Source organism: Arvicanthis niloticus, chromosome 1 (assembly GCF_011762505.2).
Source record: "Arvicanthis niloticus isolate mArvNil1 chromosome 1, mArvNil1.pat.X, whole genome shotgun sequence".
NCBI lineage: Eukaryota > Metazoa > Chordata > Mammalia > Rodentia > Muridae > Arvicanthis > Arvicanthis niloticus.
Genome location: NC_047658.1, coordinates 125,242,492 through 125,258,874, shown reverse-complemented (window position 1 = coordinate 125,258,874; position 16,383 = coordinate 125,242,492). Strand labels below are relative to the sequence as shown.

The 16,383-nt window shown below is 42.3% G+C and overlaps 1 protein-coding gene across 8 annotated transcripts in view; it reads right to left on the bottom strand.

Moving 5' to 3' along the window:
- Nucleotides 1–3,445: 3,445 nt before the first annotated feature.
- Nucleotides 3,446–16,383, bottom strand: part of Prune2 (prune homolog 2 with BCH domain) — a 276,004-nt gene continuing 263,066 nt past the window's right edge. For 2 of the 8 annotated variants that reach the window (XM_076918245.1, XM_076918227.1), the window contains exons 17-20: nt 15,284–15,319; nt 14,704–14,742; nt 10,627–10,674; nt 3,446–6,554 (exon numbers count right to left, since the gene is read on the bottom strand). In XM_076918245.1, coding sequence (XP_076774360.1) covers nt 6,524–6,554; nt 10,627–10,674; nt 14,704–14,742; nt 15,284–15,319 — 154 coding nt within the window. In that variant the 3' untranslated portion in view covers nt 3,446–6,523. The remainder of the gene's footprint in view (nt 6,555–10,626; nt 10,675–14,703; nt 14,743–15,283; nt 15,320–16,383) is intronic. The other 6 variants (XM_076918232.1, XM_034498357.2, XM_034498361.2 and 3 more) reach the window with 5 other exon arrangements.

Below are 16,383 nucleotides of genomic sequence, written 5' to 3'. Positions count from 1 at the left end.
GCACCTGGTCCTCACTATCTCTCCTTTTAAAAAAGCTTTCCATGGTAGACAGGTCAACAAGGCAGAGATCCGAGGGCTTCACCTTACAAGCTCCATGAATGCTGTCCTCAGTCCAACAACCATCAATAAAGTGAATCCTGCCCAAAGCCAAGCTGGTGAGCTTGAAAATGAATTCTGCCCCAGCGAAACGTTGACAAAGACTTGTTCGACATCCTAGGATGACACCTGGATTGTACCTGTGAGAGAACCCAGCTAAACTGGGCCTAGTTTTCTAACCCCTCAGAAACTGAAATAAGGATGTGTTGCTTCAGGGTGCCAGGTCATGGAATAGATAGACTCTATTCTCAATCTTTAAGGACACCATTGTTGTACATTCATTTGCTAGAATTTATTTATACCTCTCAAATCAATACTCATGGCACTTCCGTGGTCATTTATGGCATGCACAGAGTAGTGGCAAATTTGCATTGCCTAAGATAGGAACTCAAGGTGCGGTTGAACAGGTGGTTATGCCTTTCCTTCAGCTTGAATACTATAAACAAGTGTCCTCTCCTATGCTTTTCCTTCTGTCCTTTTTGTTGATTTCACTGTTTAAGATGACTCCCAAGTGCAGTGATGAAGTACTGCCTATACTTTTAAATGCACGAGGGCTATGATGTATCGTCTCTTGCTATAATGTTGTTTTGATGCTAGGAATCAGATCTGGGGTCTTGAGTGTCCAAGCATAAGCCCTACAGGGCTACATCTCCAGCCCTGTGACTTGTCGTGTGGAGAGATTACATGTGCAGAGGAACTTTGTGCTCGTGTGGGAATTATTCGAGTTGTTGGCTAAGAGCTCAGTAAAGACATACTAAATACGTGCTTTTAAACACACACACACACACACACACACACACACACACTCACACCTGTATCTTGGTCAGTTGATGAAAATGCTACAATCGGAGAATCCTATCAACTCAGCCTTGTGCCTCTTCAGAGAGCCAACAATAACTTGGCAAAGGCAATATTGAACATGACAGACAACTGGAAATTTCATCTCATCAGCTTAAGAGGGAAGAGTTTCAAAAGGAAATCAAGGCCAAGTGTCCAGGGCTGTATGTTCTTCTCTGGGGATAAGACAGCAGAAACAGGGGAAAGCATTTATCTCCGTCAAAACAGTAATATACTTTTAAAAAATATGGTTAAATGTTATGAGCCGCGCCGGAGCTCAGGCTCCGTTTGAGGGGGATGGTACGCGCGAACTGGCAGCTAGGGAAGTGCAGAGAGGAAAACTTCAAGCTGCTGAGCTTGCTCAGGATACAGCCCACTTCCTCTCAGGCAGCTAGTTCCATACGATAAGCGCTACGGTTAGAGACGCCAAACTCACGGCCCAAACCAGGGCAGGATACGAGCAAACTGCTAACAGCCAATCGGGTATAAACACGACAAGCTAAGGGTTATATAAGCTGGCACCACAGACCCCCGCCTGCCCCCCCCCCCCCCCCCCCGTCCCTTCTCTCCTCATTGATGAAATAAATATGGTTGTGGAAGGATCCTGACGCGCGTGTCGTCTTTCGCGGGCGAGAGCGTGCACGTGCGGGTTATAGTTAAACATGTGATTTTAGGGGTTGGAAGAATGGCTCAGCCCTAAGGGCTCTTACTGCTCTTGCAAAGAACCTAAGTTTGACTTCCAGCACCCATGTAAGTTGGCTCACGGCTGCCTGTAACTCCAGTTCCAGGGAGTCCAATACCTTCTTTGGCATCCTTCGGCACTACATGACATAGTGCACACAGAGGCAGACACACAGACAGACAGACAGACATGTGTACATATGAAAAAAAAAAAGATCTTTAAAGAAAGCCATTTGGAGCTAAATGTGAGTGAAACAAAGTAGGCAAATCAGCTACGAAAAACAACTCCCACTCTGTAATGACCAAGGCTGGGTGAGGTTCAACCCTTTGACGGTCATCAGCTGAACTAAAGACTTCTTGCCTGTCTAGAATGATGAAATTGGGGAGGCTCATGGCAAGGCTTCTGCACACCGACTCAGCCAACACAGGGAAATGGCACAGGAGATGATACAGAGCCAAACAGCCCTTTGCATAGGCCCAGGCACAGCTTTTCCATGACCTCCCCTGAAAGGCTGGCATTGATGGCTGAAAGCCTAGGTTGTCTGTATTTATAAACTTTAGACTTAATTCCATATGACTTTTTTTTAGTGAATTACTAACTAGGCTCACCATCTCACCCCTCATCACTCCTAAGAGTGTGCTTGAAAAACACATGGGTTTGCATAATGCCTGCCTTTGTTTAACACGTGTATTTTGGGAATTTTTTTTTTCCTTTTTCACCCCTGCCCTGTGACTTAAGAGTTCCTCTGAATGTGTAGCTTGTTGTCCCTCACAGCTGTGCCATGCTAAACAGTGTGCACCCACCTCATTCTGCCCAGTTCACCCCCCCCAACATCTCCATTCCCACCACCTTAGGTTATGACAGCAAAATGACCCTAACTGTCCATGTTGTCAGTCTTGCATTCTTTTGTCTGCAACGATCTCAGCCTTGCCTTTGTTTTTTCCATTCCTTGGTCCTAATAGCTGCCAGAACTCATCCTTCGGTCCTGAGCACACTAAAATGCTCACCTTGTGTTATGGTATTTGTTTACTCAGAGTGCCATGACGACCCGTGTGCGATTCTGTGCTGGGTCTCTGTGATGCAAGGGAATGGAACCTAGCATGCTAGGTAAACACTCTATCAGCTGATCTACTATACCCTGGCTTCCCACAACTATTTATTTGGTTAAAAAAAAGTGCAGCTATGGTTTCCAACTCTGGTTTTGCCTAAAGGCTATGAAAGTTCAACAAAGACTCCAGAAAACAAAAAGGGAAACAAAGACAACTGAGGTTGAAATGACACTCTCCCGTGTGCATGAGCATATGCATGTGTGTGTACGTGTGTGTACATGTGTGCATTCATATGCATGTGTATGTGCATGTACACGAGTGTGCACACGTGTTTGTGCATGTGTATGTATGTATGTATGTATGTATGTATGTATATGTGTGTGAGTGTATGTGTGCACATGCATATGTGTGTTTTGCTGGGGATCAGACACAGAACTTTGCTCATTCCAAGTTCATGTTTCACATTGAGCTCTACCCCAGCCCTTAGTATGCTTTACTTTAAAAATAAATATGTCATGAAAAGGCAAGAGACAGAAAAGGTCACTATAGAGTAACTATGAAATGAAAGGATACTTCCAAAGAGTAAATGGCCCATTTTAAAAGCACAGTGCAAAAGACTCCAAGACATGAAAGGTAAAACTAGACAGAAAACAATAGGGTTTAGACAGATGGGAAAGTCAAAATGCATACTGCTTTTTGCCTGTGGCAAGTGCCCAGCATATCATGTTCCTGCTAAGGGAAGCCACAGAGTTTCAGTGAGTTGAAAAAGGAAACCACAATGTGTGGACTCTATTTTTATTTCTGAGTTACACAGTAAGGGTATAGAGATACATTGTGTTCTTACATATTTTCATATTTTTAATCCATACTATCCAGGTAGAATTCATTTCTTTACCAAAACAAGTCTAATATATACTTTATTCTGAGCAATCCAATACACGTAGAAAACTCTTTAGATATAGAAAAGGTTAATTTGTGCACACCTAGATATTCCTAAAGTAGCAGACTACTGGGGCATATTGATAAGACAAGAGTTGTGAAGAATCATAAAGGGATTCTCAAAATTACATCCGAAGAATGTGCGCTAGGGAGGGTGGCCTCCTTGCTCATCGGTATGCCCTAGGGAGGAACCTTATATAACACTGTATGGCTTCAGTAGGAACTTTGGGGTCTTCCTCCACTCCCAGTCGTTCTCACTCTTCAACAACTACCTTCTGTGAAGGTTTTTTTTTTTCCACCCTTAGTCAAAACCACTCCTGCCTCAATGACCCTCTGGTGTTCCCTTAACTACAAATCTACAGGAAAAAGTGCAAAGCAGGTCCTGGCAGGCCAGACCAAAGCAAGAATGTCCAGGGTGCAGGCGCTAGAGCTGAGCGACATGAGAGTTACATCTACCTGTTTATGGGCTATTTTCCCAGGATTTGCTAGAAGCCTATTCATTTGATGAACATGATAGCTTTTCTCTAGCACGTGCAATTAAAGTAACTTGTTTTTTTTTTTTTTTTTTTTTTTTTTTTTTTTTTGAAGACAGTAAGATAGCATGTGCTTAAATATTGTAATGGTACTACAGCCCATAGGATATTCCAAACAGCATTGATTTGAAACCACTCACACTAAATTTACTATGTCACACCATCTGAGTTATGATTTCCATACACAGACTCAAAGAAAGTGTGAAAGGTTTGCCTGTTTGCCTGTTGCCATATCTGGTTGGTTGTGAAAAGCACGGTCTCTCAGCAGTCCCATGTCTACAGATTTGCCGAGCTGAACTCTGCAGTTCTCATGTCCTCGGTTTAACATGGCTAGGGGGAACCGTGTAATTCATCTTGCAAAATAGAATATGAAGGATTTAATATATTAAGCAGGTGATCAAATCAGGATATTGGGTAACTATACTCATATCACCATAACGTTTGGAGTAGGCTGCCAAAGGTCAGGGCAGGCTTCGGGAGTCTAGCTGACTCTGGGGTTTTTCTATCAAATTAGCCAAAAACTGAGGAGGGGGATTGAAAAGAAGAGACAAAGGTCAAAAAAGATACTAAGTTGAAAGGGATTAACAGGTGAAAGTAAATAGTGGAGCCTTATGAAGGAAAGGGAACCAGCACATGTATATTGGGTGAGCTTATATGGAAGACAGATTGGAAATGGACATGAAGCAGATAAAGCCAGAGGAACCCTGGCACCTGGGCTAAGAAGCCTCCATGCTGAGAAGACTTCTTCAGGGCTCGGAGTGTCTACAGCTCTCCTCAACAAAGCCACCAGGTAGGTCTTAACTCTGTGCCTGGCAGCTACTTGGTAACAGATGACTTTGCAGAACGATTCTAAAGAGTTTTCAGTTTGAGTGTGGCAAGTCCGTGCTTTAAGAGAGCCACACTTTTGTGAGAAGGATCCATGGCTTTTCTCAGTAGGCCACGGGTGATGTTTCGCTGTCTGTAAATGTCGAAATTTTCTTTGTAAGTCCAGACATGGTGGTGTGAGCCTATAATACCGGGACTTGGGAGGCGGAGACAGGAGGATCAGTACACATTTGAGGCCGGCTTGGTCTCTATTGTGAGTTCTAGGCCAATGAGGGTGATATGGTAATATCCTGTCTTGAAAGAAAAAAAAGTTTTTGGCAAAACCAAATGAGATTACAGCCACCTCTGTGCACTCAGTTGGGGAAAGCATTTAAGTAAATACAAAGAGTATGGCAGCCAGGGTGGGAATAGGTATTTGGTATCCTAGGGAACAGCACACTCTTTTTTTTTTTTCTCCTGTAAAGGTAGTGTTTTGGCCTTGTGGAGAAGTGTTGTCACTATTCAATTCAGGTGAAGAAAGTGTAAAAGAAGCTTCAGACAGGTAAGTATTATTTTTTTTTCAACTGTTAGGCGTGGAAACCACTTTCTCTTGTTAGTGGAGCCTTAGCCGCAGTATAGCTTGCCGACCTCTGCCAGAGATCCACAGATTGGCAATTGCCATGATAATTTAAGGGGTATATAAAAACAAGAAACGAGCTATTTCGTAAAGGCTAGTATATACTTGCGTTTAATTTTAAACTTCTTAAAGCAGATTGCTTTTGCAATGCATCCGAGTGTTAATTTTGACTGATTCGATGTTACCCAATAATTTTGGAGTGGGCCACCTGGGAGTTGGCACACGAAGTGTAAAGGTTGGAGCCTGTTCTGCGGCCTGAAGCATAGTTCATCTTAAGTTTCACAATATGCAGTTCTTCAGAGATCATTAGGGAATAATGCTGCAATTTACGTACAGGTATATAAAGTAAAGGTTACATGGGTTAGGAAGCCCAGGTTCCTTTTGAAAAAACTGAAGGATGACTAATGTGGGCAGGAAGGGAGCAGATGCCTTAGCTGATGAGGATTTTATATCTGTTTGTCTGTCTGTCCTATTCAGGGTCAGCATTTCGTAGACAGAGTTTCAGAGAGCCGCGTTCCTGGGACAAGGCGAGCCCTGTGCATCTTGAATCTAGGGCAAGCTCTACGGGGCAATTCAGTCTACGGAAATGTATCCACAGTTGTCTAACAGCAGAATTAGGCTACGCTTTTGATAAACACCAGCCTAAGGAACCAAGTTCCACTGCACCAAGGATGAGCATAATAGTAAAACGGAAGATCCTATTTTCTTGCTAAGTAAGGTTCAACTAAAATCATTGAGGCACGTAATTGGCAAAAATAGGAAAATACACAACATTTTCATAAAATATATTAACAGTAAACAACTTCTCTTTCCACTTTTCCCCCCTTGGAAATTTCCAGTGGCACCAGGTGGTGCGAAGTGGAGATGTCACCGTCCCTGTCACTTCCAGGAAGGTATGTCCCAGCAAAGTCACAAAGCAGAAGGCGATCCTCCTCCAGCAGGCCAGCTACGGCTTTTCTTTCAGCTTCATGTCAATGCTGGGTTGAAAGGGGTCGGGGGAGAGAAAACACACCAGTGAGAAGCAGTCAGTTCAGGCGTCGCCTGTTTGCATCTTTCTTCAAATTAAAGACATTGCCTAAGCGTTTTAAGCTGGAAAACAATCTGCCACGAGCTAAGCTTTTCTAGAAAGTATTGACTCAGGAGGCTGAAGGATGGCTCCACGGTTAAGATCACTGTTCTTCCAGAAGACCTGGGTTCGATTCCCAGAATCCATATGGCAATTTACAACTGTTCATAACTCGGGAAATTTGACTCTCTGCTAGCCTCTGTGGGCATTGGGCATGCGCATAGTGTACAGACATGCATGCAAGAAAAATACCCATACACATATAAATAAACAGGCAAATAAATATTTTTAAAATAAAAATATTGGCTCGCTCTTTCTTTCTTTCTTTCTTTCTTCCTTCCTTCCTTCCTTCCTTCCTTCCTTCCTTTCTTTCTTTTCTTAAAATTGCTTCTGGAAGCATTTTATACCTTTTCAAAAGGACCCAGGAATGAAAGGCTCATGTTAAGTCTCAAACCAAAAGTGAAATCAGATAAAGAATGTCAATAGGTCTTCCTATTTTGAGTGACCACTTTTCTTTCTTGTGATGGCCAGTTTTTGGCTTCTACTTGGCTGAAGAGATGGTACTGCATGCTTCTGGGTGTGTCTGTGAATATGTCTGCCACGGAGGCTGGGCTGGGTGGTGAAGACACATCTTGAATGAGCAGCAGTGACTACCAGACTGGGTGCTCGATGGAATGGAAAGGGGAAGAAACCAGACAGAGCCTGCTGTCCGCTCACACCACCCCTTAGATATCTAAGCAGCAGCTTGCTTTCTTGGCTCTCTTAGCTCCTCTCTAACCATGGAGTAAACAGCATCTTGGATACATACACAGACACACAGGGAGAGAACTAGAGCCAGTGAACAGCCGGAGAGAGGACTTTAGTCATGATACAAAGAGGAGCCAGTCATGTAAAAGCAGCATGTCAGAAAGTCTGGATTTCTCTCTGCCCTTCTGATGCATCAGTCCTCCTGGGGTAGACTTTCCTGTGTTCCATGCGGCAAGCAAGTCCCTTCTAGTAACTTTGCAGACAAAGCCACATGTATCCTGGAGCATCTGCTAGTCCAGGGTGCACAAGGGAAGTGTTTTTCCTTTGGAATTCTCTCAGCGACCTCAGCAGTGTGTATCTGTGCTCACTCGACCGCATGACTCACATCCTACAAGTTCCCATTTCTGGAATGTATCCCACGGAGATAGGTTGGCACAGGCTATCTCACCACCAGTGAAGGAGCAGCTCTACCTCAGCAATAATGTGAGTTTGAAGAGGGCTGCTGTGACAGATATGATGAGGGGCAGCTCAAAGGGGACCAGACATTGGGCTAACTTATTTATTTCTTGTGCTATCAAGGATCTGACTTACTATCTGCAGGTCTTTGGTTGTGTGGTGTCTTCTTTCATCTACCGGACTTCTGTATCTGTTTCTAACATACTTTTACAAAGCAGGACACTTTAAAAATGCATTTGGTTCTAAGATGTTCTATGATATACTCAGAAGTCAGTGCTAGGTCTGAGTTGATAACATGCCAGAATATACATCTCAACACTTTTGTTTGTTCTGACTTCTTTGTAAAAATTTTTTTGGGTTCAAATCTTTTTTCTTTTCTTTTTCGTAACCAAATAGCTGAAAGCGTAAAACCTGTTTACCCAGCGTATAGAAAGAACAACTGTGGACAACTTCCTGATAAGCTGGTACAGGAAACCACTCTGCAGATTGCTTTTTAGACAACAGTTACCTCGTGGGGTTAATGAAGGCACTGATAATGCTTCTAATCCATCTTTACCACATAGAACCACTGACCAGCTCATTTTAAAATACATTACAAGTGGAGACAGTCCTGCTTTAACTTTGTGGTATGCATAAAACTCAACCCTAAAGTAAAGGTGTCAAGCACTGAAGGTCATTTGCTAATAATGTCTGTTTTGAGAATGACACTAATGGCAACTTTTGGCCAGAACTGAAAGTAGGTGGGGGATTCCTCCTGCCTGGGAAGATGAGCTTAGCCATCCATAACCAACTTGGCCCTGTGCAGAATGACCTCACAGTCATCAGTGACGGCTGATCTCATTTCTGACATGCACTAAATGAGGTTCTTTACAAGGTACTGTTTAATAGCAGTTAAAAACACTTGTACTTTATGGAGGAGGAGTGGCAAGGCAGGCATAATGTTCCTTCTATCTGTAGAGAATGGGAGGCCACGACAGGATCCTTACATAGTCCTTCATTCAAGGACAGAGCCCCCTTGAAATGCCTGTGCCCAATTTGCAGTTCATCCATTCAGTCCTAGCTACAGGTGTAAAATGCTTCCATATAGGTAGGATTCTTAAATCTCCCCAGAAGCCCGGAGAAGGTGAACAAAGTTAAAGCAAGCAAGCAAGCAAGCAAGCAAGCAAGCAAGCAAGCAAGCAAAGAAATATAGGTCTGGAGGTCAAAGGGGAGAATTCTTGCCCACTCTAGTTACCCGTCTGGAATCACATCCTGCTGCTTAGGGAGATGACATGCATGCATGGTAGGTGCTCAGGAATGACAGGGATGAAGAGAAGGGAAACTTCTAGGGCACATGTTCTTCTAAGAATGGGAAGTAACATCAGCAGTCGGCAGCATCGCTCTCTCCCTCCCACCCAGCTCTGCAAGGAGCCAGCACACAGGAATAGATGCACCACCCTGTACACCAACCCAAAAGCCCTCTCACCAATACGGAATAGACAAACAAGGCAGGCAGAGGAGTGGGTAAGCCCTAAGATGTAGCAGCAATAGGTCTATGAGGGGCAACCTGAACTGTGTGTGTTCATGTTCAAGGGACATTGCTTTGAAATAAGAGGAAATGTCCTGTATTTGAAAGATAGGTTATGGTGGAGTGCGAGACTGAGATATGTTTGCTTTGCAAAAACATCTTTCCTTGAAGCAACTGGTGCTGTAATCTCCAAAGTTTGGACAAGAGTGACCTTTAGGAAAATGCTGTATGATTCAGAATGTCCCCTTACAACATTCATCCTGCCCTTTGTTCCTTTTTTAAAGTTGGGACTCAGTGTTTTGTCCCTAAACTTCCTTTAAGCTGTAAGGTCAACAAGGCAGCTGCAGAAAACTGTATTGATTTTCTAACTTCTCTTTGGACCCGGAGGAGAGAGTGACAAAGGAAATATCTTTAAGTTGATCTTTGGTTGTCTTTCTTCGTCCCTGGCAACAAGGATAATCTTAATTCAAGCGAAATTAGGACCTGCTTGCTGGACTTTCAAGCAAAATGGTCAGTTCATGGGAAAAGTTTCTGTCCTTAGATAAGAAGCAGCAACCATTTCCACACAGTCTACCTCTCTGATTTGAAAGCCACCAATTCTGAATCTGCAAGGTCAAGATTCAAACCCCACCTTGTGCCCTGCACCTCGTTTTTAATGGCTGCAAAACATTGTCTAGTCACATGGTTTATCCACAGTTCCCTTTACTCTTCTGTAAAATGTACCCCCATAACTTATTCTAAGATGAATATCAGATACTGTGTATGACTTCTTACAGAGTCTAACACAGGCTAAGAACTCTATGCAAATTCAATTTCTATTTTTTACAAGACAGCAATATCCAACTATATAATTCCAGGCAGGCTCAACTGCCTCTTAGAATTAGCACAGCAAAGATATTTCTCCACTAGTCACTAAATATTAAATTCACACGGAAGTTTCAGCTTTCCCTAACTGATGGATGATGTGATTCTGAAAGCTCATTTGTGTTCCTCTTGCCCCAGTGATTGTACAACTGGTCCAAAAAATTCCTTTGCTCATTTTTGGAGTGAAAGAGTGGAACATCAGGTAAAGCGTTCGGTTGTCCTTTGTGGTGATCACTAAGACAACAGTAGCTGGCAAATGACTCTGTCAATTAGTTGTTTCAGGTTCAGAGCCCATGAAAGCTGAACATCTTGTTAAGTTTACCCAATCCTGGACACATCAGTTTCCTTTGAGCCCAACCAAACAATACTACACATAAGCACATAGCTGTTATTGATGGTGAGTTCTTACTCCTTCTCCATAGAAGTCATTTCTGGATCATTGTAAAGGCAGCTAGTTCTGAGTGCAAAGAAAACAAACAAACAAACAAACAAACAAACAAACAGGAAGTAGTTAACATTTTTCTCATTCTTACTGCCATGTCAGCATCTCTGGCTGGAGCATTTGACACTGTTTAATTTGGTACCATTTGATACTCCTACAATCCCAAATCTATACTAGAACAAATGATGTTACTAACAAATGATGCTATTTTAGCATCAGGTCTGAGATATAGCCATTAATTGAGATATATAAGTACCAATAATAATAATAATAATAATAATAATAATAATAATAATAATGATAATAAAGCTTCAAATACCTCCAGTGATTATCTGTCCAAGCCACCTTTTTTTTTTTACTTTTCAAGTCTGTTTTTATGCATTGAAGATAAATATTGAAAAAATTTACATAGCTCAAATAATAAAAAATATTTTAGACATTAAAGGAAAACCTTTTAAACATCTGAATTTTGTCTACACACCACACAGTCAGCCCTCAGTTTTCACAAGAATGAGGATTTTCCACAGTATGGGAAGACTGCCGAGGTCACCTCTGCTTCATGTCAGTACTTGGGGCAGGACACTCACCACTACTGAAGGGGTGGGGGCTGACGGTGCTCAGGTGCAGTCATGAGTTCTAATACTACCTAAGCCACACAGGTCCAGGAAGAGAAGAGTAGCAAACAGGAAAATCAAAGTTGGTAATGGTGCACGTGTCTGTGTAACTTAGCTGTTCACGATATCCATAACATCACTGTGATAACTATGCTTACAGATTTCAAGTTCATCTTATATAAATTCCTAATATTTAGTCTACTTCAGCTTTTACTTTTTTCCTCCTCTGGTAAGTTATTTTTCCCCCACTGGGAAAAATGATTTAAAAGAATCTATGATTCCTTTTACTTAAATTTTAAAAAAAGATTTTAAAAAGTATATGTTTGCCTGTTGTGCATGCATGTATGTATGTGCACGGCATGTGTGCCTGGTGCCTGCAGAGGTCAGAAGACGGAGTTGGATACCGCTGAGCTGCCATATGGTTTGGGGCATATCAGATCCTCCCAAGCCAGATCCTCCCCAAGTGCAGAGAGTGTTCTGAACTGCTGAGCCACACAGCTCCAGTCGAGCTAATCCTTTTTAAATGCAAGAGTTTCTTTTCCATCGAGGCTAACTGAACAAGTGAATTTATCAGTTTGCGTGAGGGTTTACGACAAATTCAGTATTTTCCTGAAAATATCAGCTGGTTGTTTGCCTTGCTAGGCATTACACCATCTCTCCCTCCCTTCCCTTCCTCACCCTGCTGGTGGTCTGGTATTTTTTATGGAGAAAATTTGGCAAGCCTGGACAGCAAGGGCAGTGAGCTTGCAAAAGCCAGCGAAGCTGGAACAGAATCAAGAAAGAAAAACTTTCCAAGCGCAGGCTTTCTGCTTTTTAACTTTAGATGATCTCTCAACAGAGAACAGCGATTTGCAGGTGTTTAAATGCTACCCCTGAAAGGGCAGCAGATAGAGTCTTCCTCATCTGCAAACTAAGAATGGGTTTGTATATAGCACAGATCCTTCAAAAGTATTTCCTACCTCTGTGTGGATATAAGGTTAAAAAGGAAGCTGTCGGGCGGAGTCAGTGCTATAGAGGTCAAGAAAGGGTGGTGAGCAACTTGATGGGTGAGTGTTTGTACCACATGTACTAACAGGATGGGGAGGAAGAGGTTTGAAAATGCTGTGGGGATGGGGGGAAGCAATAGCTAGGGAGGCTCTGTTCTTTGCTATATACTCTGACTTGGTAAGAGAAGTCCAAAGTTTTCTAACAAAGCGACATGGATAGTCAGTCACATTAATAGAAAGAACCTACGGATAGTTAGCTTCCAATTTTAGATAAATGGGGATCATAATTTTTGAGCTAATACTCATACAGTGTCTGCCCCAGGATTTAAGGACTGCATCTAAGGCTAAAACACAGTTAAGGAGGTCCAAGGGGCACCAACGTGGTTGGATTTTGAGGCATCCCAAGCCTCTGTGGGACCAGGTGCGGTGGCACACGCCTTTAATCCCAGTACTTGGGAGGCAGAGGCAGGCGGATATTTGTAAGTGGTCTACTCGGCAAGATCCAAGCTAGTGAAGGCTACAACACGGAGCTGGTGTCTCAGAAACAACAAGAACAAGAAAAATACTACACCAACCCCTGTGGGGTCAACAGAGCTCAGTTCATTTTCTTTATATACACTCAGCGTTTGAACACTCAGCGTTGAACATAATCAAAAAGAATCAAACGAATTGAGGTTGGATTCTTCTTCGGATGGATAATCCAGTGAATCTGCACCAAGACCGCTAAGATCTAATGATTTTGATTCAGGCATTTGAAATGTAAAAGATTCAGATTTTACACAAATACTTCTGTCAGTTTCCTGCAACAAAAATATACAGCGCCCCCTGCCAAATGGCTAAATGGGGTGTTTTAATGAGGGAACCTTTGTAGCCACACACTACTTATCATTTATTTAAAATTGGTCCCTGCCTTGAACATTGTTCAGGATTTTTGCTTTTGTTATAAAAATTAACAACATTAGAAACATTTAGAAAGATTAATTTACTCAAGATGGCAGGCTTTTTGGATAGCAGCTGTACATATTTAATAATGTCAGGATATTTCTTCGTGTCCTTGGACATGATCAGAGAGCATGACTTGGGGCTCTGTCCAGTCAGCTCAGGCCCGATATTCTAGGTCTGTCTCAGTATCACAGGGCAGAGGTTAACTTGTAGATTAATGATCCGTAGTCACACAGCCTTCTCTGTGCAGTGGAAAGATAACCGGATGTTAGACTAGTGCCCCACTGAACATTAACCAACTTGATATCTAACCCAACTATCTTATCTAAATAGCCTTTGGTAAATTCCCTATACCTAATATCTGCAATTGTACTTTCTGTAGCATCAGTAACAAGTACTCAAACATTCTGTGAAGATAGCAAATGGAAAACTATAGAGAAATAAGTCATTCATAAGTCTTAAGTAACTTCTAGCAATAGTATGTCACCCACTATGAATCACTGGTATGTCTGTACAGGAAAATTGATAGTGCAATCAGGGACTGAAACCGTATGTGGTCTCAGGTGTCTGTGTGGTGCCTTGGAACAAGGCAAGAAGTGATGGCTACAGACAGGCAGCTTAAATTCTCCTAAAGTTCATGGGAACTCTTTACTGGTTTCCTCACTAAATAACTCAACGAATAACAACATTTGGCATGTGTTCATTTTATGTCTCCTGAGACCATATCTTTGCCTTTTTCCAGGACCGTGCTTCAACAAGGCTGAACAGTGTTCAGCCCCAATGCAAATAGCATTATTAAAAACCAACCAACCAACCAAACAACAACAATAACAAAAACTAAACCAAGTGTTAATTGATTTTTCCTATTACTTTAGGTGTATGGATGTTTTGTTTGCATGCATGTCTGTGCACTATGTATATGTAGTGTTTACAGAGGCCAGGAGATGATTTTGGATTCCTTAGACCTGGAGTTATAGACAGTTGTAAGTCATCATGTGAGAATAGAACCCTGGTCATATACAAGAACAGCCAATGCTAATAACAGTTGAGCCATCTCTGTAGCCTCAGAGTGTTACTTAAATCTTGGAAGACTGTAAAACTAACTCTACACGAATCTTTCCAATTTTCATTTGCTACTGTTTCTCCTCATGATATAAACTGGTGTAGTTCTGTTGCCTCGATATATTTCAAGGTCATATGGACACAACACTCTACGTTACAGTGTCTATGATGTGTTTTCTGGTGCTATCCAAAATTTCAGATACATTAAAAAATAAATTAAACAGTGACAAATGCTTTCTTCAAGGTAACCAGGATTATGGGAAAATAGATTATAATAAAAACATCAACAATTACATCAGCCATAGGAAAAAGGGAATTTTCAAGATGCAACATTATTATCAGGGCTCAATAAGAAAACACCGGGCATGCATATCTTCCCAATCACTCCTGAAACACAAGCCGACATCACACCAGCCACAACATGAAAACCAGAGTCTTACTTAGCCGCTTCTGATGCTTCCCTCAGTTCTTCATCCAGTCTGCACGAGCAAAAATTATCGATGGAGAAAAGGAAGAAACACACAAACAAACAAACAAAAGCAAGCAGAGCATGAGCAAAGCAGAGCCAAATGTAAGTGGTGCGTATTGGCCTTTTTTGTTTAATGTAACTGTCTTCCGGCGCACAGAGACACACTTAGCTAAACAGGGTGCTGTTCCTTCCTGTTGGGCAGTCATGTACGTTTACTTTGAGAATCCCTTCATAAAGATGATAGAGATGTTGCAAGGGGTTGGGCAACATGCTGGCTAAATAAAGCTCAGAACATTCACATCAGTGTGCTCGGTATAGTTCAAGTTAGCTTGCAGCCTGGGCCAAGTCAGGGGTGTATCTGGTTTAGTAGGTTTCAGTTGCAAATCAGGTTGACCTCAACAGCTTTACACACAGGACAAAGACTTTGAGGGGAACACAAAGGACTGATAAACAGACTCTTCCTCCGGCAGCATGTTGAGGTCACCCACAAATACAAGACTGGAGTGCACACACAGGGGGTCCAGCGTGAATACAGATCTCCAGATTTTTACCTCACACTTCTCTTAAAAGATTTCTCTTCATCGTACCTTACAAGATAAGAAACGGAGGCCATGAGGACAGGGAGGAGCAGTGGGAAAATGACAGGTAAAAGCTTTCAACAGTCAGAACACGAGAGAAAAAAAACGCTTACCCAGACAACAATGACTGGCTATGGAGAGAAAGCTTATTTGTATTAGGCACAATGGTCCATTTACAATTCATAAATATGCAGTCAATTCTCACTATTTCTAGATTCCATATTTGCAAATTTGCCTGTTCGCTAAGATATCTGAAGTTTCCAAAATTGGTGTACAGTGCTTTGGGCCACTTGTGGACACGGACAAAGTGACAAAAATTCTTGCCCCATGTGCACAGAATTGGCAGAAGTCTAGCAGGATGAGGCAGTGCCTTCCTACCTCATATAGTTACTTCGCTAAAAGTTTCCCACGTTTTTGTGCTTTTAGCTGGCAATTGTGCTATTTAAAATAGTGGTCAAGCATGTTACTGAACATTGCCTACTATTTGTAGGCACAAGAAAACCAGTGTACCTCACAGAGAACATGTGTGGTCCATAAGATTGTTTTAGGTACAAGTTGTAGTACTGGAGCCTTGAATACAAAGTTTTTGTTGTTTGGGAAAGGGTCTTTCTGTGTAGCCCAGGCTGGCCTCAGGTCCTTGTGTTCTCCTGAGTGCTGTGATTACACACAGCTGCCACCACACATAGCCAAGTAAAGGGTTGCTACTCACTAGTCAACAGTATGTGTATACACTAAGAAGGGCTCCAGCTGTATATGTAGTGGAGGATGGCCTTATCAGGCATTGGTGGGAGAGGAGCTCCTTGGTCCTGTGAAGAATGGATGCCCCAGTGTGGGGTAATTCGAGGGCGGGGGAAGAGGAAGTGGGTTGATGGGTGAGGGCACACCTTCATAGAAGTAACAGGAGAGGGGACAGAATAAGGGGTTTCTGTGGGGTGGGAAATGGGGAAAGAGGATAACATCTGAAATGTAAATAAATAAAATATCCAATAAAAAATGGAAAAAAAAAAAAAAAAAAAAAAAAAGAAGCTTTCTCAAACAGAGCCACACATGAGCCAAGGTTATATACTGGTGGG